Source organism: Strigops habroptila, chromosome Z (genome assembly GCF_004027225.2).
Source record: "Strigops habroptila isolate Jane chromosome Z, bStrHab1.2.pri, whole genome shotgun sequence".
NCBI classification, from domain to species: Eukaryota; Metazoa; Chordata; class Aves; order Psittaciformes; family Psittacidae; genus Strigops; species Strigops habroptila.
Window position 1 is genome coordinate 18,812,731 of NC_044302.2, and position 21,105 is coordinate 18,833,835.

General features: G+C 39.2%; 1 protein-coding gene across 1 annotated transcript in view; it reads left to right on the forward strand.

The window, feature by feature from the left end:
* The window catches only part of SLC6A2 (solute carrier family 6 member 2), a 70,102-nt gene that overhangs the window by 20,418 nt on the left and 28,579 nt on the right, over positions 1 to 21,105 (forward strand). The window contains exons 3-5 of the mRNA XM_030470634.1: positions 3,402 to 3,533; positions 7,213 to 7,450; positions 20,829 to 20,967. Of these exons, the coding sequence (XP_030326494.1) occupies positions 3,402 to 3,533; positions 7,213 to 7,450; positions 20,829 to 20,967 (509 nt within the window). The remainder of the gene's footprint in view (positions 1 to 3,401; positions 3,534 to 7,212; positions 7,451 to 20,828; positions 20,968 to 21,105) is intronic.

The window sequence follows — 21,105 nt, forward strand, 5'->3', positions numbered from 1 at the left end:
GGAGCCAGTGGCACAGGCGGGAGTGACACAGCTGGCATCGTGTCACTCTTCCTAACGCATTTTGACTTCATAGACCAGGAAGGCACTAACAGTGAGTCTGCTCCTTCAGAGAAGTCTGGTGTGATGCTCAACACAAATTCCCACCAGTGAACCTAAAGCAAGAGACTTGCCAGGATGCTGGTTGCCTTCTTCCCAGCCCAAAGGATGTTCACACATGCGGGACGGAACAAAGCCTTTTTCAAAACACCACCTCATGTTTGTAAGATACTGTACACAAACAGTGCTGTGACAGAGGCCCTGTGCAATCACGGAATGAAGCTGATCATAGATCACACATATGCTGTTTATAAGCATTTGCATACCATTCTAATTTGCAGTAATTTGAATGATATTTTGACCATCATTTATATTCCTTTGAAGTGCCCGTAATCTCAAAAAGGGTTCAGTGAACACAATTAAGTTTAATTCTGGATATTGGCTGCGAAGAGAGGAGCAAGTATCAAGATATTTACAATACAGCTGAGTACTTGGTACTTTTTACCTAATGAGAACTTGCCAAACAAGAAGTTTTCAGTAGCCTCCAAAACATTAAGTCAACTTAATGTGACTAAGCACCCTTACTTTCATCTTTATCTCAATTTCAAAATACTTCAGTCACTCAGTTACCCGAAAAGTAACCCAGCTATGAAACCCTGCCATAACTGCTCTTTGCTGAAAATGACACCAGACTTTATTAATCCCTGCGGGGGCAGGGCAGGGGAAGAAAAAAAGTAAGAAACCTCCTTTAACTAAAGCCTGGAATGACTCGCAGCCAACTAGATGACGCTAAAGCAAGTATGCCTAAGTACAGTACACTTCACAGTTCATCATGATATTAGTCATACTTGAAAAACACGTAGTTTAAACTAACATTTAATATGTATGTCTACTACACATCGCCAGGATTTATTTTCTGAAACACAAATTTACCTATTCAATTTGTGGCGTTATGTTTTCCACGGTCTCTTGACGTTAAAGTGAATCAAACAGCACTGTGCAGACTCCATACCTCCCAAGTACAAGGTGGGCTGGTAAGTCAGCTCCACACACTGTAATACTATCAAAGCAAGACAAGTACAGCACTTCGAAGGCTGTCACTTATCAGAAATGTGACAGTAACACCACCTGAAATAATTCTTATAGATACTAGATATAGTAGAAGCAATATGTAGTATCCCAGATTGATTTAGCAGAGTATGATTCAACACAGAACAGAGATAAGAACTGCAGGGTATCAAGTATTTGTTAAATACAAGGATTTTTTTCTCTACAATATGACAGTTTGACATGACAATCGTAGAAAAGCAGTTGATGAACAACACTGAAATATGACTAAAACATGTATCACTGGTACTGTAGTAGCTTATGTGAATGCAGGTTGCATTTACACTACATGAGTTATACATAACAAGAGTTATGAACTCTTGTTCATAAACACCATGAACAAGAAGATTCCTGCCCCACAGTGATACAACCACTACATTTCAGCTTTTAGGTTACATTGTCAAAGCTTTAAGCTATTCTTTATTTCTGTTAATATACCTTGTCTCCATTTCATCGCAAGATTTCAGCTTTCAAATGCATAAACTTACAACTGAATGCTGAATACATTGTCCTTACATTACTTTTAAAGTGTTAAATAAAGTAAAATAAATAATAAAAATAAAAATAAAGCACGTTACTTTTAAAGTTAGATTTGTGGTATGACTAAGAGAAAGTTTGGTTTTCCATTCTTATTCTCCACTATATACTTTAAATTTCCCCTCTGAATAGACACGCTAGGCAGCTTGCATTGGTAATAGCTGTGAAAAGCAAACATGGAAAGTATATGGGCAATAAGTATTCAGACTTTTACAAGCACAACAGGAGTTTCAGAAGTACCTTTTAGATATGCAATTCATTCTGCTTACTGGCATGTTTTAGATAGCTACAGCCATGCTTTTAGCTTTTATTCTTTTATAGACTGCACATACCTTCTTTAAGTTTATATATTTAGAAGCAGTGCAAACTTACTTCCTTTTGCAAAGGAAGTTTTCCAATTACTAAACCAGTACATGCAGATTTTACAGGGTTGCAAAAGTTCTTACTACTTGCTATTGGGAGAAGCAGACAGCTGCTGCTGTCTTCTTTTTGTCTTTTGCTGAACAATTTAACTATTATTTTCACAATCTATTTTCATTTTCATCCATAACTCCTAAGGACAGCAGTCAGTTATTCAGGATACGTAGTTACTCTAGCCGCTCCTTATTTATCAAAACATCTAATGATTTTTTAATACAGACAAATTGAACTGTTCTGGACTAAGTAAGCTACGCAATAAAATAAAAGCTACACCTTATCGGCACCACAAAGCAGAGAATTGTCAGAGCATCCAGTTATTAAACATGACACCAACTACAATTGTTTTACAGTATCATATATAGCCATGCACTGGGGGACTCCTCTTTCTGTGACCTGGATCATATAAAAGAGCTAAGAAATCTTCAGATAGTTTCTACATTAGATGATTCTTTCGTATTTCAGTTTGCAATACTTTTTAGGATAGTAGCACGATGTATCAGGATTTTTCCAGAGGTGACAGCTTCTGTGGTATGAACTCACAGGAAAATCCTCAATCAAGGAAAGTTATGTATTCCAAGCAAGCAGCCCTGGCACTGTCCTGCTGCAATATAGCAGTGAGCCTAGCAGTGAAAACTAGTACATACTCCATTAATATACACTCCACATTAACGCAGTATCACTAGGTTGGAAAGGAGGGTGTTGTCTATCCCATTTCATAAGAATAAGGGAATTCATTATAGGAAAAACCAAAATATACCATGGGAGCCCAAATTCCATATGACTAACCAGCAGTGATTCATTTTCAAGCCAGGGGTTCCTGCAGACACCTTACACAGTATGAGTTACACTGCACGTACAGGAACTCTCATGACATTTTTTTCCCTCTGTTGATGGCCTCCATGCTCCCTTTTGAACATACTAAAGAAAACTTAACGAAATGTTTCATAGTCCCTTTCCCTTTTAGCTCTGCAAATGCATAATTTCTTCTGCAGTTAGGGATTAATTTTCAGGGACACATCTTTTTCCCTTTGAAGTCAAAAAGCAGATAGGAAACATTAGAGGGAAATAGGATCCACAATCCACAGCTTTTTTCAGGGCTTCTTACTCTTAGATCTTTAAGGAAAAAAAAAAAATAAAGGAAAAATATAAGAAAGGGACCAGAGAACATAGATTCTTCCCTCCTCATATTTCCTTTCTACTTCCCAAGGACTGGCTTTGTCTTTAGCCAGTAAAAGTAAGCAATAAAGAAAGCAAAATGTAACCAAAACTGAGACTACGATGACTAATTATTCTCTTTCCAGGTGCTTTTCTTATTCCCTATATCCTCTTCTTAATCATTGCTGGAATGCCCCTGTTCTATATGGAATTAGCACTGGGACAGTATAACCGAGAAGGGGCTGCCACTGTGTGGAAAATCTGTCCAGTTTTCAAAGGTAAGTGCCCCTCTGTTCACTTGAACAGCACCGTGAGGGTGCTACACATTTGTGATCACAAAGTAAAGGTCTCTCATCTTCCCACAGCCAGCATGATATTTGCTGACCTTTCCCCAACCCTTGAAGTCAGAAGTCTTTTTATTATCACAGGCGGAGCACAAAATAGGAAAAGCCACAGAAATCAGGGTGATTGCTGAGGAGTGCAATAGAGAGCAGTGAGCAGAAGGAGATCAGCCCTTTTCTCCCTTCCCTGCATACTGTGGTGTAGGATGAACTGGGTATCTTGAGGTAGAGGGAGGGCTTGGCAATGCACACAGCTGGAAATTCAAAATCCCATGCACGTCAGTTCAACCCTGTCTTCCCCAGTGACTAATATAACCACTGACTCCATTCAGTTCATTGTGTGGAGCTCTGTAGAAGTCAGTGTGCCACAGTGACTAGAACACTGAAATGGAGTTGTGAAGGCTGTCATTCAGCCACTAGACCTGTAATATTGCACCAGTTATTGGTGGCTCTGTACTTCAGTTTTCCTACCTATGAAATGGAAGCAATGATTCCAATAGACTTTGTAAAGTGGTTTTCAAATCTAGCAATGAAAAGCACTTAATAAAACATGAGTTTTACTATTACTGTTGAGTGTTTTTCACTAGGGATAACTCTCCAGTATCACTGAATAAAAGGCTGTAGAGTGTTGTCTGGTGCACTAACTTGCAATCACTCTGCAAGGAGAAAACAGCCCAGGTTAGGTATTTGGATACTGATCAGGTGTCTGGCAGTGATCAGGGATAAAGGGATCCCGTGTGTGTGAAAGAAACCATATGCTTTCTGTACATGAAACATGTACATGAAACATATACCTGCTGAGGAGCTTCAAGAATCTTCTTAAGCATTGCTTACCAGTAAAAATTGTAAATTCCCTTATATCTATACCAGGTGATATCTAAAATCTTACGTAAAAATCTTTTCAACACAGAGCTATCTGAAATGAAGCCGGTCAAGCTCAGCTGACCTTACAACCTTAAAATTCAGACCATGTTCATCCTGTGACTGACAAAAGCTGAGGAGCTTAACAATAGCAATCCAAACTTGGTGGATCCAGTGCTTGGATATAGGTTACATTGAGTAAATGTTAGTCTTCTTTCTCAAAATACAGCTTTCCTCTTCAAGGACTCTAGTGCAGAACAGGAAAACTGCAGGGGTTTTTCTTATCATTCACACCCAAAACTCACAGCAAAGTTAGAGATATAATAAAAAACAAATAAGCGAGTTAATAAAATATATGCCCCCCAATTTTAAAATGAATTCATACAGACCTAACCCTTCTGGAATCCCTTCATTGGAGGCAAACCTCATCCTAGAACCTGGGAACCTGAGACCCTTGCTCAGTGAAAATTCCTGCCAGTATCAGTTAATGCCTTTGGATAGCAATGAGGATTTTGAAAACCTCACTGCAAAAATTAGACCTTAAGGATCTCAAAGTGCTTGAGCCAAATACAACTGTGCTCAGAGGTACTCTGTTGACTTCAGGATTGAAAAGATGAGAAAGGAAAATAGAACTGATTTCATGTATAGTCTTGTTGACATTAAGGCTCTGTTTTTAAGCTGACATTTTCAAGCTGGACTAAAGATACCTTACTGTTGACTTTTAAGTGTTCTTATTACTAGGATACAGAATAGCATAAGTTATTTGATTCTCAAAAGGTAATAAGCATTGAGTTGTATTTGCACCTCAGTGCTAGTATAAACTCCTCAGTACTTTTAAAGTTTTTGCCAAATCTTCTACAAGCACATTTTACTGCTAGTGCTTTTGTGTTGTTTCTGGGATAACTCAAAACTCTCACCCAAATGAAAAGTACACAGTCTACACAAATTTGTAACAGTTTCTCTAAAGGAACAGCACTTTAGTACTAATTTTAGCTATGAATATTATTGCTATGAACTCTAAGGGCTCTACTTCTAATGAGATGCTCTCATAACGTGTGCAATTAAAAACATACCCTGTATGCTTTGCAACAGTCTGTTTTCATCTCTGCATTTTCCAGGGTCTGTTTTAAAGTCTGGGTGGTCCAGCATCACTTTTAAGCAAGCTAGATCTAGAAACACGAGAGCAAATTAATTCCTGAATATTCTCATTATTTCAGTGGAGTGACATTTAAGATACATTTTTTAATCTCAATATTAAATATCTGTCACTGTCCTCCTGAATCACAGGAATTTCAGAAAGACTTTTTTTAAATAGAAGTCATGCAATTTCAGTACAGCATATATTACTTGGTTTTAGTATTTTAACGTTCACATTAATATTTAAGAATGATCCACTTGAGTGATTCCCCAACTCCACTCCATTTTATTGACCGTAACATATCACTAGAGTTTGAGTGTTAATGTAGTGGATTAATTTAAGCACCAAGGATTTGAAGATACAGTTTCATTTTTACGTTCACAATCATTTCCCCAGTGTTAGGGATGAGCAGACTGGTCTATGTATTAAAAGTCTCCTGAAGAGCAAGGAGTAACTTTGGTGTATGCAGCAGTCTCTGAACTGCCAACTCGTTTAGGATCAGCATCTGTTCCTTAGGAAATTTTTAAACCAAGGATTAATACTGAAAGTGTGCGCTGCTTCCTTGCCTTATCAAGAAATACGAAAGGTTTACACTTAGGTGTTGTGACAGTACAATGATGATAGTCATAAACTAGCAGTAATCTCCACATACAACTTCTGGGTAGGATTCATTGAACAATGCTGCACACACAGTAAAGGAAGAATAATATAACCCAAGGTAAAGCAAGCTTCCTGAAAAGTCTGGCAACAAACTGTAGCTCTGCTCTCACATTAGTACCAAAGCTTCCTCCCAAGCCACTTTAAAATGTCCATTTTCATGAGGAGAACATCGCACTCTCTGGGGCTCTCTCACTATAGGGACCCTCCAAGCACACTTCACAGTACACAAAAATACAAAAAAAAATGTTCAAAGTCAAAAGAGAATGCTTGCAGGGGGGATACTGTAATCCTGGGGAGATAATTATATGGTATGAAGGTCCACATACAGTTAAGGCCTAAGCTTGATATTCACCAAGATTTACTGGCATGCCCAATAACCCCTTGGAGCCCCTCAGTGGAACAGTACAGACTGCTTCATGCATGTTTTGGACCTAGTCACATGCTGATGGAAGCCAATCTGGAGAGTAACAATGGGAAAGAAACAGGAGAGGGATCAGTGTCTGTTCCAACCTAGCTCAGGGTGGGAATGTGAGGCATAGGGAAACTTCACGTAGGTCTTGAGCTTTACTTTTCCAAGAACAGTTGCCAAGGTCTCTGACATTAGGAAGATGAAGTGAGTTTCACTCCTAACATGGGCTTGCAATCTGGTGCATTGGAAGCAAATCAGCAACAGAGTTGTACAAGAGCAAATTTTGACATAGCACTGCTTGATTTCTTTTTCTGGCAAACAACTGGATTTGCTAATAGCCAGTCATTTTCCAAAACCATTAATGTAATTTTTGGATTAAGGTCAGTGACACTGTTTCCGCATGTGTGTACATAAGTGTCAAAAATTGCTTTTATTGGTTTGAAGACCTAAAGTGAATTTGCAACTATGTATGGCTGAGTAACTACAGTGTTTGCATATACTGCTGCAGGTGAAACACCATGTATAATCTAGTTTTCCTTTGTCTTTAGGTGTAGGCTATGCAGTGATACTCATAGCTCTTTATGTGGGATTCTACTACAACGTTATCATAGCTTGGTCTCTGTATTACCTATTCTCGTCATTCACATTTGAGCTCCCCTGGACACACTGTGACAACAGTTGGAACAGTCCAAACTGTACAGATCCCAAACTCTTCAATGCATCAGTGCTTGGCAATGGTACCAAATACTCGAAGTACAAGCTCACTCCTGCAGCTGAATTTTATGAGTAAGTGTTGGCTTAACTTTGTTTTATTTAATCAGAGTTCTGTGTCTATGACTGTTTATTCTGGAAGGTAAAAACTTAGCATCCAGCCTCTAGAATAAGCATCAGAAGACTAAGGTTAAAATGCAATTGTAATGTTGATCTGTATTCTTGTGTGGTTGAGACTCTTGCCTCTGTGAACTTTGGTTTCTCCTGTACAAATGCAATACTTCCCACTGAGCAAAATGGAATTGGACAAAAGACACAAATCTTCCCCAATGTACTACTATTGCTTGCACCAACTTTGCCAGGGAACACAACAATATTTTGGCAAAGACGACCACATGCCAAACTGAGCTGACTTTAGAGCTTTAAAGTAATAATTTGTTCAACAGGCTTGGCCTGCTTCTCTGCTTGCAAAATATCTGAAAGTAGTTCTCCGCTCAGCTGCTTCAATAGTTCAATGAAGCAAGATGAAGCACTGAGCAGGAGGAGAGTGTCCCAGTTGTAAAAGATGGTTTTTTTCCAATTCCTAAGCAGAAGGGCATTCTGCAGTGTGGACCAAGATAGGCAAAGACACTCAAATCAAATACATGGAATCAAAACCAGAAAGGTATATAAATTAACAACTGAACTATAAAACAAAAACTTCAATCTGTGAGTAAATAATTGCATTACGGACCTCTTGGGGAAAATGGGATTTGATTAGGATAAAAAAAGGAGAAAAGGCATCAGGATTGAATCAGCTGTTGAATTGATCTGAATAATCAATTAATATTTCTGTGTTGGGAATAGGATATCAGTGCACACACCTGCTGAGCAGTGAGTCCAACCGTGCAGAAACAAAGGGACACCACTGTTACAATAAATAACGTGGTGTGTATTACACCATGCCTGACTACAGCAGAGGTCTTGAGGTCTGTGTTTATAGCTCTGAAACATTTGCGGCTATTTGTCCTCTGAGACCAGCACAGTGAATGATCAGGAGTGATACACAAACTGTTGGTAGGGGTTTGGGTAAACTAAACTCAGTACTTTGAAAACAATAAGGGGGGTTGAGTTCAAAGGAACTCACTACAATGGCAAATAATGACAGCCAGGAAATGTACTGCCCTTACAAAGACAATATAGGATGTGTTCATAACTCAAACGTAAAGCTAGATCATTTATAGCAAAGGGCTATGACATGTAGTCAGTTAACAAACCTGACTTTGAAGTGAACTATAAGAAACTATATATTCAGCATCTTCAAACAAAGAACTGCATCGTTACAGAACTTTGATTTGAACAGCATTTTTAAAAAGATTTTCTTTATAACTTCCTTGAACTTAAGTCTTTGTAAAGCAAAACGCAATCCCTATATTCTTTGTTTGCTCCTTTATGACTTACAGTAGTTCTATGCATTTTCAGTTACCACACCATGCTTGGGATACAACTTTGTAGTGGGTGAGGCTGTGGTAGAATCTATTCACAATGTTTGGACTTGGTTCCACTGTTCTGGGGAATAGCTCAATTTGTGACTCTATCTGTACACTGAAACATTTGCAAAGTTTTAGTATATTCAGATCCAACCAAATAAAGACATCCCAATTCAGAGAACAGTGTTTCTTCTTTTTACAACAAGGAGAGCTGAATCTTCTGATTATAAAGTTTCACATTATGTGCAACAAGGTCAGAGAAGCAGAAGTAAGGATGTAATATTAAATGTGCATCAGTATAGTGCCTTTCCAAAATGATGCACCATTTTTGGATTATGTTAAATAATAGTTCAAGTAAGGGTCTTGGATGGCTACACTCCCTCTGAAAACCCCTTCAAGTAAAGACTGAATATTCCCTTAAGAATATTGGGTGCCCTTATACCATATTGCACTACTGCTTGTATGACTGCTGAACTTGACCCAAGAGTTTACGTGGAATTATACCTGATTCTTCCTGGTAGATAGCCATTAGTCACTTCTTTATCAACACATCTTGGCTAGTAAAGGAGAACTACAGTTCATTTGGTTTCCAAATTCTATGATCATGTTTACTTTCTTGAGGTTTGTACTGCTATCCAAACATTCAAAACTCACCCAGGCATGTGTGTGTGCAACCTGTTCTAAGTGGCCCTGTCTTGGCAAGATGATCTCCAGAGGTCACTTCCAACCCTAATGATTCTGTGATTCTGTAAGCCAGTGGTGCAAGATATTAGCAATAACAGAAACAATTACTTTTGGAGCAATAGATTTAATATGGCGGATTTCAAATGCTGAGATTTTATCAGTTAAATAGAGAAACAAGGAAATAGAGCAGCTGCTTTTATACCAGAGGGAAATCAAACTATGCCACTCAAATTTCAGTGGGTAAACAAGGTATGATAATTAGCATCATTAAAACAGGGACTGAAAACAGCAACAGCACTGGTGCCCACTTTAAAAATATCATAGAAAGGACTGATTTTGTCAGTTAGGGTGAAAATAAGTTCCATTATTCTCCTCAGTACTACCAAGGCATATGGGAGACCATCCAATTTGGAGTATTTGGGGCCATCTTTTCAACCACAGTAACTAGCGAACAAGGACTTGCTGCTGGGGTGCACTGCAGCTTATGGAGAACTTGTTAAGGATGCTAAACGCACCTCAGCACTTGAGCCTCCAGCCTCGAGACTACATGGGAAGTGGTACACCTTGAACTTGGTTCTCTAAAAGTTGTATACTTACATCAAGAACATATGCAAACTTTTGCTTTCTGGTGGGCAGGCAGAACTGGAAGCAGGGAGACCAGAACACCAAACATCTATTTAGCAGTTGGAGAATTACTGAGAAGAGATACATCCAAAACGGGCCACAAACAGAAAGCCGATGCGGTTACCCTGAAGAGAAACAGACACTTCTTTTCTTTGGGACATGATTCCTTCACACAAAGCTGACCCTACCATGAATTTAGAGTGGATTATTTCCTAAAACCATGCAGCTGCAAGAGCTGACTATCTCCACCCGCACAGGAATAAACTGTAGGAAGGGGTGGAAGTATTGTGATGTGACAGTTCATCTAATACTTCCAGAAAGGCACCTCTAAGTTCAACAGAAATATGCTGATTCTCACCATTTACATTGAATGAGAGACAGGAACACTTGCTAAGAATCTAGAACAAATCTTTCAGGTGTCCGGCATGAGGGAAAGCAGGGAGAAACCTCTAAGCCTCAGACTTGGAAGAAATCCCTTCAAATTGCAATTTCCATGCCAAGGCAGTGACAGGCAGACTTTGACAAGCATGTTTGGCTTTTGTTTTCAAGCCTTAAGAGTTGGGCAATAATTCAGGTTGAAGTGGCTCTACGCTTAGGCTTTCTAGAGTGTTTCACTTTACTAAATCTGGTTTCAGTCATTCAGGCTCAATTCAGGACAAGGTGCCACTGACATCATTAGGACAGTTCCTTACAACAGGAAGGAAGGGACCTCTACAGTACTTCATTAGAGGTGGTTAAAATCAATTACAAAGTATTTGTACACTGCAAACTTAGCAAAGCGAGCACTCCAAAATCTGATAACAACTGGTGCCCTTCTCCTAGTAATAGTCAGCCATAAGAGAAATCCACTTGGGAATAAAATGTCAATTCCACATTTGTTTGGAGACGCACATTAATTAATTCCCTCTTCAGTGGTTTGGAATTAAACACACCAAATGCAAATGACCTTCTATCCTTTCAACTTATGTTCAAAATAATTCATTATAAACATTTTTTTTTGAAGAACACAAGTGTGTCACTGCAAAAAAAGTTCCCCTATCTGCTCCATATCACTCCTATTCAAATACTTTATCTGAATACAGGCATACTTTATAATTGTTCTCTCCTTTCTTGTTTCTGGGAAAAGTTTGTTACCATCTTGCTTTCATTTACTGACAATTAAAAAAAACACCAGTTTGGAGGAACAAAAGCACTATTCTTCTCATGAGGTACTGTGCCTGTAAAAATTCATTATGTGTTGTAGGAATAAATCCTGGTGATTTTTTAAACAAACAGTGAAATGTCAACAAATGTATTGAGCTACAGCTATTTTCCAATGATAGTCCTTTTTCTCAGGGCTGTAATCCATTCTTTCTGCATGAGAAATAAACCACATTTTTACAGGGAAATTTTCATGCCAGGATCAGTAAAGGAAATTCACAGAATTCACAAGTGAGTAATTGCAAAAAGCTACCTAAGAACAAGGAATAAAGGCAACGTCCAATCATGGCAGTCTACATCTATCATATTTACGAACATAAATTTATGAGGAGAGTGTGAACTTAGAATATCCTGAAAAAAACCCTCTCTCTTACACAGCAAAGGTTACTTTTTCATAAACCAATAGGTTGTGCTTTGGGGTACAAATCTTCATCAGAAATACTGCCACTGACCAAAGGGTCCACATAGTTCAGTATCATGTCAAACGTAGTCAGCAACACTATGTGCTCCAAAGGAAGATGCAGGAATCCTTCTCTATAAAACAATTGTGAAGCAAACTCTCCCAAAAGAGAGGAAACATCACTTCAAAACTAAGCATAAGCAATTCTGCCTATAAATGCTTTTAAAAAGTGAATCCAAGAACAAGAACTAATGAGAGTGGACATCCCTATATTCTGCTAACCATATCTGGTAAGAAAAGACTCTAAGCATATGCTAAACATGAACAGCAGTTCTCAATGATATGCCACTTTCCTGGACGACAAACTCCTACTGAATACACTTGGAGCTTCTTTAAGTGCTTTCTTCATGCAACATCCATACCCTATAAACTAATTAAAGAGTTTGTAAGCAATAAGAAATTAAGAGCCTCTCTAGACATCTAGACTTACTCATGTTTTGCATCTTAAATGAAAGGAAAGTTGTCAGATGTTTCCAAGAGGTTTGAAGTTGTATAGCAGTCATCTGTTTACCCTCACAGAGATCACGCAATCAAAGGCTAGCAATAATTTTAGCCAGGTTCTGTACCATCACCCCTGGAAAATCCCTTGACTATAACAGAAGAACTCTGAACATTGTGGACTTAGAATCAGGTACGTTATTAAGTGCTTTATGTGAGAAATTCATGGCCACATTGCTGAATAGCAATAAGCAAGCTACTTTAGATATCAATTCTATGTTAACTGCACAGGCATATTTAGGAGGTGTTTGGGTGCATTCTTTATGCATCCATAGTCTGAAACTAACATATTCACCTCCCTACACATTATAGATTTACTTTTTGACTGTATTGACTTTTTTGGACTAAGTAACTCAATCCTTCTGAGTGCACAGAAATTTCTGGTACAAGTGCGTAAAATAAGAACAGCTATTCCACAAACATTTACATGTGCAGCTGTGAAACTTACTTTTCATACATTCACATCTTCACATTTGTTGACCATTTACTTACACAAAGAGAAAAGAAACTAAATGCGAGTACAGTGGAAGTCAATCCATGTAAGTGTATACATATGTTCCTAAGCTTTGGACAGCCTTATGGAAACGATTCCTAAACCACAACGCGCCCTTGTGTAGCAAGTGCTGAAGACTGGAAGAATGACCGCTTTGCCAACTCAGATTTGCATGGGAGGTTTATGAGATGTTGGAAACGTGAGGAGCTGCACATTATGCTGCATGCAATTGGCTTGCTTTGTGCTAACTTGTAGGAAGAATTCTAACTGCTTATCCTTATGTACAGAATCCTCTGTGGTCTGGTAGTGGTGCCAGGCTCTGAGCAATAATTACAGCAGCTGAGGTCAGTGAGGCAGCACCTCCCCTACATTACTTTGCATCTGAAATTCTGGCAAGCAGAAGCAGAGTCTTTCCCTATGGAACATCCCCACTTGCCTATATTGCTCAAGGCCATGCCAGTAAAGGTGTCACACAACTAAACACCCATTATTTTCACCGGTTTCTCATCAAATGTTCTTTACGACACAGTACTGACATAGTATCTCCACTAGTACTTTATGTGTTGCTTCCTATAGGGGAAGTGTTTGCTCATCCAAAACATTCACATCTGAGCATTAATCCACAAAAAGCTTACAAACTTCACCTTGCGGTGTAAAAGACCCAGCATTATAACAAATGTCAAACCTTAAAGTGAGCATTCCTGCCAGTACCTAAAGAGGCCTACAGGAAAGCTGGAGAGGGATTTTTTGCAAGGGCACATAGTGACAGGAAAGGGGGAATGGCTTTAAACTCAAAGAAGGTAAATTTATATTATATATGAGGAAGAAATTCTTTCCTGTGAGGGTGCTGAGGCCCTGGCACAGGTTGCCCAGAGAAGCTGTGGCTGCCTCATCCCTGGCAGTGTTCAAGGCCAGGTTGAATGGGGCTTGGAGCAACCTGATCTAGTGGAAGGTGTCCCTGCCCATGGCAGGGGGTTGGAACTGGATGAGCTTTAATGCATCTTCCAACCCAAATGAGTCTGTGATTCTCTGATTCAGTGGTTTGTTTAAATGTGTCAGCATTCCTCAACCTGTGGTTGACTTTCTTCTGGCAACTTTGTGTCTTTCCACACAGCTCTTCTGAAATCAGAAAAGCTTCATGAAAGCTCAACAGCTTCTTTGGAAGACTGAAGCTCTTCTTTCATGACTCTCCTGCCCAGGCCAATGCACAGCCCTTTGAGAATGACAGCTGAAGCACCATTTAAGTTCCTGACTAAGGGCCGGGACAGCTGTCAGCACATGTGCTTTAGCTGCTTTTCCATGTATCCTCAAATAACAAACTTTTTTCAGGAGTTCAGTATTCATTAGATATGTAGAGGGATGAAATTCAAGCATTTCCATTCTATCTGCGAATAATATAATGGGTTTAAAAGCAGATTTTGAAAATATCTTTCTTTGCAGACTGGAATGCCCTGAAGTGGGGCACAAATAGGAGGAGAGGTCAGAACTATCCAGCTAATAGGAGAATTAAGCTGGACAAAGACTTCAGTGAGTTAAGCATTCTTACTGAATGAACAGTTTAGTCCTAGTGGCTGCATACAATTTCAGGATTATCTTGATTCAAAAAGAAATACAATTTCATTCAGTACAAATAGTAATTTATTATACACCAGCCAAGGTGCCACTGGTAAATTATCTTTCTATGATTCCCAAAATCCAGCTTGAAGTCCATTACACAGCTCCATTCTGCAACACAAGAGGGAGCTGAAATATCTTGAGAAACAGAAAAACCCAGACAACAAAGGTGTTGGCTAAAGACAGTTCAGTGTCCAACAAAGCTGGAGTGAGAACACCCAGCTGAACCTAAGCTGGGTGCTGCAGAGCCCTTGGCATACCTCTGAAGTGTGTCCAGTGCTCCATGGTAGGGGAGAGCTACATAGTGCACATGTAGCATTGCACATCAGGTGGCTTGGCACCACTCTCCTTTGTTCTTGGCACTCTTCTGGACCCAGGCTATCTGTCTGCATGGCAGCAATGCCACACTCAGAGGTCTTTACAAAGCACCTAGAGGCACCAAAGCGGCTCATCAGCAGCTGTATGTTTGGCAGAGCTGGGTCTGAGCCAGGCTAACCCTGTCGCACTTGCCAACTTCATGTAGAGCCACACTGCTATCTCTGCAGTGCATCCCTGGCCCCACAGTTACAATGAGTAGACAGTGGTGTTCTACCTGCATGGAGCCAGCTCAGGTCTGCAGGATTTGCACTATGAGCTCTGCCCCACACAGCTGTGGATAGACACCTTCGGGATACAAACTCTCATACAAATACTGAATTTAAGCAAAGCTGTATCTGAAGTAAAAATACCTGGATGCTGGCAAACTGTGCGCAAAGAACTCTGTCCATGCCTGCTCAATACAGATAGTCTAACCTTCCACAGATAAAAGAACCAACCAATTTCTGAAGGAAATTGACAGCATTGACTGAACTATGATTGCCCAAATATATAATGCAAAAGACGTATGTTGGAGAGCCTTCTAATTGAGCACAATTATCATGCTTCAAATTGCCTTCTAAATAGAGTATGTAATTTAATTTCTATAGATTGCATGCTGTATACATTGACAGTCCTTTTAGCATCTTCAGTTGACAATTTGCATTTAGTTTTAAATCATAAAAAACTAAACAGAATAAGGAATGGAGCTCAGGAGACCAGGACTGGGTCTATTTATATCTTAGCCAATTTGCTGATACTTATGTCATACAAGCCATTTGCTTTTGATCCCATAAAAGTGACTACTAACTTTTAGAAATTTTTGGAAGTTCTTAGAATTACTTAATGTGTTAACCAAGAAATACATTTTTTAGTTTACATACTAATTTGGTGGCAAGTGGATGACATTTTTGCAATCCAAATAAATCCGATAAAACACATCTAAAAATTGTTTAGATGAATGATACCCTTCTGTTGATCACATCAAATTTAGGCAGATAATTTTTGCCTTTAATAAAAAAAGAATGAGCCTATAGAGGTGTGTAATCACATTTGGGTGGAAACCTGAGATTATAATTGATTTGGGATTGAAAAAAACAAGGCCTACTCCAAGACCTTTCACTTGAACTGCTGATACAAAATCTTCTAAATTTCCAAAATACCATGACCTGAATCTGCCTAGGGATAAGTAATACAAAAGGCTCCTTAGAAAGTCCTTAGAACCAGTCTGACAAAAATGTTTAAGAGAATTCTACACCTAAAGCTCACCTGATTTCTGGGTACGGATTAAGTGTTTTGGATGGAAAAAGATACAAACTAATTTTCAGGCCACTATACTTGAGCACTTCTTTATCCTTTGGTTTGGCTCCCTGATTATATTCAAATACTCCCCAGTCCCATAAACAGTATGTTCTGAATCGCTCAGAGTGACGTCAAAGCAAAGTTTTCTGACAATCCTTATGTGATAGATGGGAACACTAAGACACAGAGCACTTACTCGTTCCAACATTAGCTGTTATTAGAACTATGACTGGATCCCTCATTTACTGAGTCCCACTAAGAAGCTGCCCCCACCTCCTCAATAATTTGTCTTTAGTAGGGTTTATGTGTGAATTCCAAACAGCTGGACTTCCTGATGGCTCTTTGTGATCTGACACCAAATTAAAGAGGACTCAAGTGCTGCATAAAGACAAAACGGAGGACAGTGGTACCAGCAAATGAATGGCTGTTGGCTGATTTCAGCAGAGGTGAACTTTTCCCTTTAACCGAATGCAGAGTGGAAGTAAGGCAAGAATTGGTCCCAGGGTTATTGGGTGACTGGGGGAATCTTCCCAGCAGAGAGCACAGGGGAAGAGAGAATGAGAAGAAATTTCCCAGAGAGAGAAATCAGAATCTCTGAATGAAGCTTCAATCTGAAATCACATTTCTGCTATTCTTGCAGATAGGCAGAAAGACTCTTGGGACCCATATGTACAGTGAGGTACTGTCTCAAAGTCATTGCAAATGTAATTTATGCTCCCTTACACGGAAGGCACTCTTAGCATAAATGAGGCTCCTTTGCACAAATCCCTGATAGAAGAAAAATGAATTTCTGATCTCTAATGCATGTTCTTTGATTCTTGGTGCTATACTAACTAAATACTGCTAGAGCTCTGACTAGAATATCAGAAAGCTTAAATGATTTATTAGCTCCTCTTGTATTTTGCTCAGCATAATATAATAGGTCCCTGTCCTACTTTGTCAGCTCCATCTGCTAATGGTTATTGCCATTCTTTTCCCTATAACATTTTCTTCTTTTTTTGCACGTATTTCTCATCTACTTTCATTCTTTTCTCAATAATACAATCCACAAGCAAAATTCTAATTCTAGTTGTCTTACTGCCTCTGATTCTTCCTTTCTCTTTGATTCAGAGTTCCGAATTGTGAGAGTTTATTTTGGTAGCAGAATTGGACATGTATCTTTAACACAAAAACCAAGAATCCATGACACACTTTTAGAAGCTTTTACTTAAGACATTCTCAGTAGCTTTGGACATGATTTAAAGAAGCTGACAGACAACAGAGGCTGATGTGTTGGTGGTGTATCTACTCTGGTTCCCTGGTAGGGATTTAAGAGAGACCAGTTTATGCTATTTTGTCTATCACTTGTACATATATTTGTAGACTGGGAAATGGGTCAATTCTGCAGCTAGTGAAAGCAACCTCAATTTAGGAACAGTCGTTGCCCACATTGCATTATTCTGCTATAATATCAAAAAGCTAAAAATTCAGGTGTTTTGACCTCAGAGCTTTCTGAATGGGGAATCTTGCAGTATCTCTGTCTTCACGTTTCCCTTTTTGTGACCAGTATAAGGAATGCAATGGAGCATAATTGAAAGAAGCCAGTCAGGGATTTATCACTCAACCTGTCTCAACATAGACAGGCTAAAAACAGCCTCAGCTGCTCCTGAAATAAGTACAAGTATTTTCTTGGTGTGAAATAAGAATAATTGTGGCATAATTGAGCTAACTGGATTTTCTATAGCATCACTGATGTATGCTAACTTGGACGAAGATGATGAATGCAAAGTTCTTCTCAAATCCGCCCTTCTCAAAAAGAAGTCTGTTTTTCAAAGAATAAAGCCAAATCCTTCAAACCAAGAAGGTTTAGTCTATCTAACACTTTGGCAAATGCTTCTCTCCTCCACCTCTTCACATGTCAGCACATCTTAAGCTAAATCGCAGTCTGCCACTAGATCTTTTATACTTTATGGTGCTGCTGGAACAGAAATGTAGTTTCTAGTAGATAAACATTCATGAACTACTTCCCAGCAACCCTCAAAAGGGGCATCTGTTGGAAAGCTTCTATGACAATCTCCAGAGGTCACAAAGAAAAACAAAAAAGAAAAGGAAGTAAAACCTGCCAGAATTACAACTCAGAAACAGCAGCTGTCTATGCAGTTTTCCTCACTTAGTTGTCTAGTTACACAGCTGTCTTGACTGGTTACTGTTTTTCTCTTCCTACTTTATGATTCCTTACCCTGATTAAGGGAGCAGAACACTTGGAATGGAGATGCTCCTGAAAATCCTGGGAATCCCGCATTTGAAACTGCAGTTCTGGCAAGTGTTCCAGACAGCAAGTCACATTGCTAGCTGCTTCTTGGAAAGCAAACACACAAGGAAGCAGGCTTCTTTATAAATCCAGAAAAACATTTAGGCAAGAAGAAGAAAAAGTTAAATGGGCCCAAAGAATGCAAGTTCAGATTTAGTTTTCTGTGTAGACATCTAATATTACAATCCAAAGGACTTTCTTTACAACACCCAGCTCTGATACCAATAGCAGTATAACTGTGACAACACAGATTGCCAAAACCCTCCCAAGATCTTTGAAAAATGTTCTGATCAGAAACTTGTGAAGCTTTTCCTGGCTATACTTATCACTGTCTAAGCTGGTAATTTAGAATGGAGTCAGGCATCCCTGCCCAGGATTCACTTACACCTGCAGATCCTCTGGCAAATTATACTTTATTAGCAGAAATACAAGTAGCTTTCATTCACAGTCTAAGCAAAAGTTACAGACCTACCTATTTATTTACATTTAATTAAAGATAATGGGTTTTCAAATGAGATAAAGAAGTCTGTCTCTATTTCCCTGTTTTCACAGATAACAGCTATATTGTTAAGTAGCTATATTGTTGTATAGTAAGAGTTAAACTCACCTCATACTTTCCAAATAGGAACATTCTTGAATAGATGCCACAAACGCATGGTCACTACCCTTTTAATGCCTTACTTGTTGTTAGCCTTACAGTGCAACACAAATGGATCAGACGCTTAATTCAGGAGGATGCTTTCTACAAGAATCTTTTATCCAACCTAGGATTAATCATAGAAACAATCCAGAAACATAGCATTTCTTATTACACATGAGAAACTACAGAAACAGAACTAATACGATTCTTAGCTGATCATATCTTGACGCTTTAGGGATCAAAAGAGAATTGTGTACAACTTTTTCATGTTACTAGATGGATAGTTCTAATGGGCCTTAATTTTCCCAATGCATTTCTACAGTTTAAGTAGTACAGAGGCATAATTCAGTTTTCCCTATTTAAGTTGACAAAGCTCTGCCCTATCTTGGAACTTATTCAACTACCTCACTCATCTCTGACTTGATAAGACAAGTGCTGAAGTTAATTTTGAAGCACTACATATCTAGTAAGAGATTGTATCGGGACAGCCAATGGGTTTGGAATTAGACTCCTCTAATTAGTCTCTGCACGTCTGCAGTCACACAGGGCAAATCAATCAGTTCTTTCTCTAAAATGTAGTTATCTTCATAAAATGTGTCAAGGACCTCCAGTGAAAAGGGTTTCTTTGATTTGATTTGTTTGTACTATCATGGTGATAAGAGAAGCCAACAGGGATCAACTTTCTATTCTACCTAAGCAGCGCATAGCAAATAAAAGGTGATTGAGAAAGGGGAGGAGAAAAGGAAGGTCATAACCATTTTATCTGGATGAGCACTGAAACACTGAGAAACTGAATCCCTGAGCCAGCATCCTGTAGATCCATACCAGAACCACAAGTTAGCTCTGCAATTCACCTCCAGTGCAGGGCTCCAGTCACAGTGCCATTCCTCTTTGCAAGTACAGCTTTCAGTAAAGCCAAGTAATTCTGCATTTTCTAGATTTGTAAAAGCAGCAAGAGACACTTAAATAGATAGATCTGAGTTAAAGGGAGATCCACTGTAACATCTCTCCCATTTCCCTGTGCCTGTTGCATACGGTATGTTTTGACAACTCTAATTGTAGATGTCACCAGTTATGAGGACAAACACTCTTTTCTACACTTCATTCCATTTCGCTGTGTAGATATCTCAAAAGAATTAGCCTGTCCTGGTGAGCAACAAAATTTCCTCTGCTTTCACTCCACTGCCTCAATGAACAACACAGAGCACTATATCCAATTTAAATTTGCTAGCTGTTGCTTTTCCTACTCAACCACTTTTGGAGCCTCACAATAGCCTATTTCAAGGTAGAAATCAAAAGTAACTTTGGAACTGTTCAAGTTCCAGGAAGCCAGCTGTTTGCTTACCTGGAATCACAAAATAATTTAGGTTGAAAGAGGACTCTGAAGGTCACTAATACAACTCCTTATACAAATTCGATCCTAACTTCAAAAATAAATCAGTCTCAAACGCTTTTAAGGACCAAGTTTTAAAATCTCCAAGGATGGAGATTCTGCAGCCTCTCTGAGCACCTGTTCATTGTTCAAGCAAGAATCAACAAATGACACTTCCAAAATCCCCAAACACTTCCAGACTTCCAGTGAAGGAGAGTGCTATCATTACGGCACCATGGTGTTAAACAGACATTGATGGGGCAGTGAGACCATAAAGGCATTGTAGAAGAACCACAATACATGGCTCCACAAAACAGATTCCACTAACTGCTAGCAATGTCAGTAGGGCAACTACAACTGCAGTGCAGCATCCATTTCTGCTGCCCATAGGATGAGATATGTAAGAGCCTTTTCCCCCAGTGACTTCTTTGTTTCTGTGTATCTGGTATGTAGGCGAGGAGTTCTGCACCTGCATGAAAGCCGTGGAATCCATGACCTTGGCTTGCCTCGCTGGCAACTTTCCCTCTGCCTCTTGGTGGTGGTAATCATTCTTTTCTTTAGCCTGTGGAAAGGCGTGAAGACTTCAGGAAAGGTAAAGCTAATATTCTCCTTCTATCTCAACTACCTTCTTTGTCTCCTTTAAGTTTCTTAATTTTAGAAAGCAAGAGGCTAAATCACTGCTTCTGAGGGATCCTTGTGGACGAAAACATGTAAGAGGCCTTCACATGTG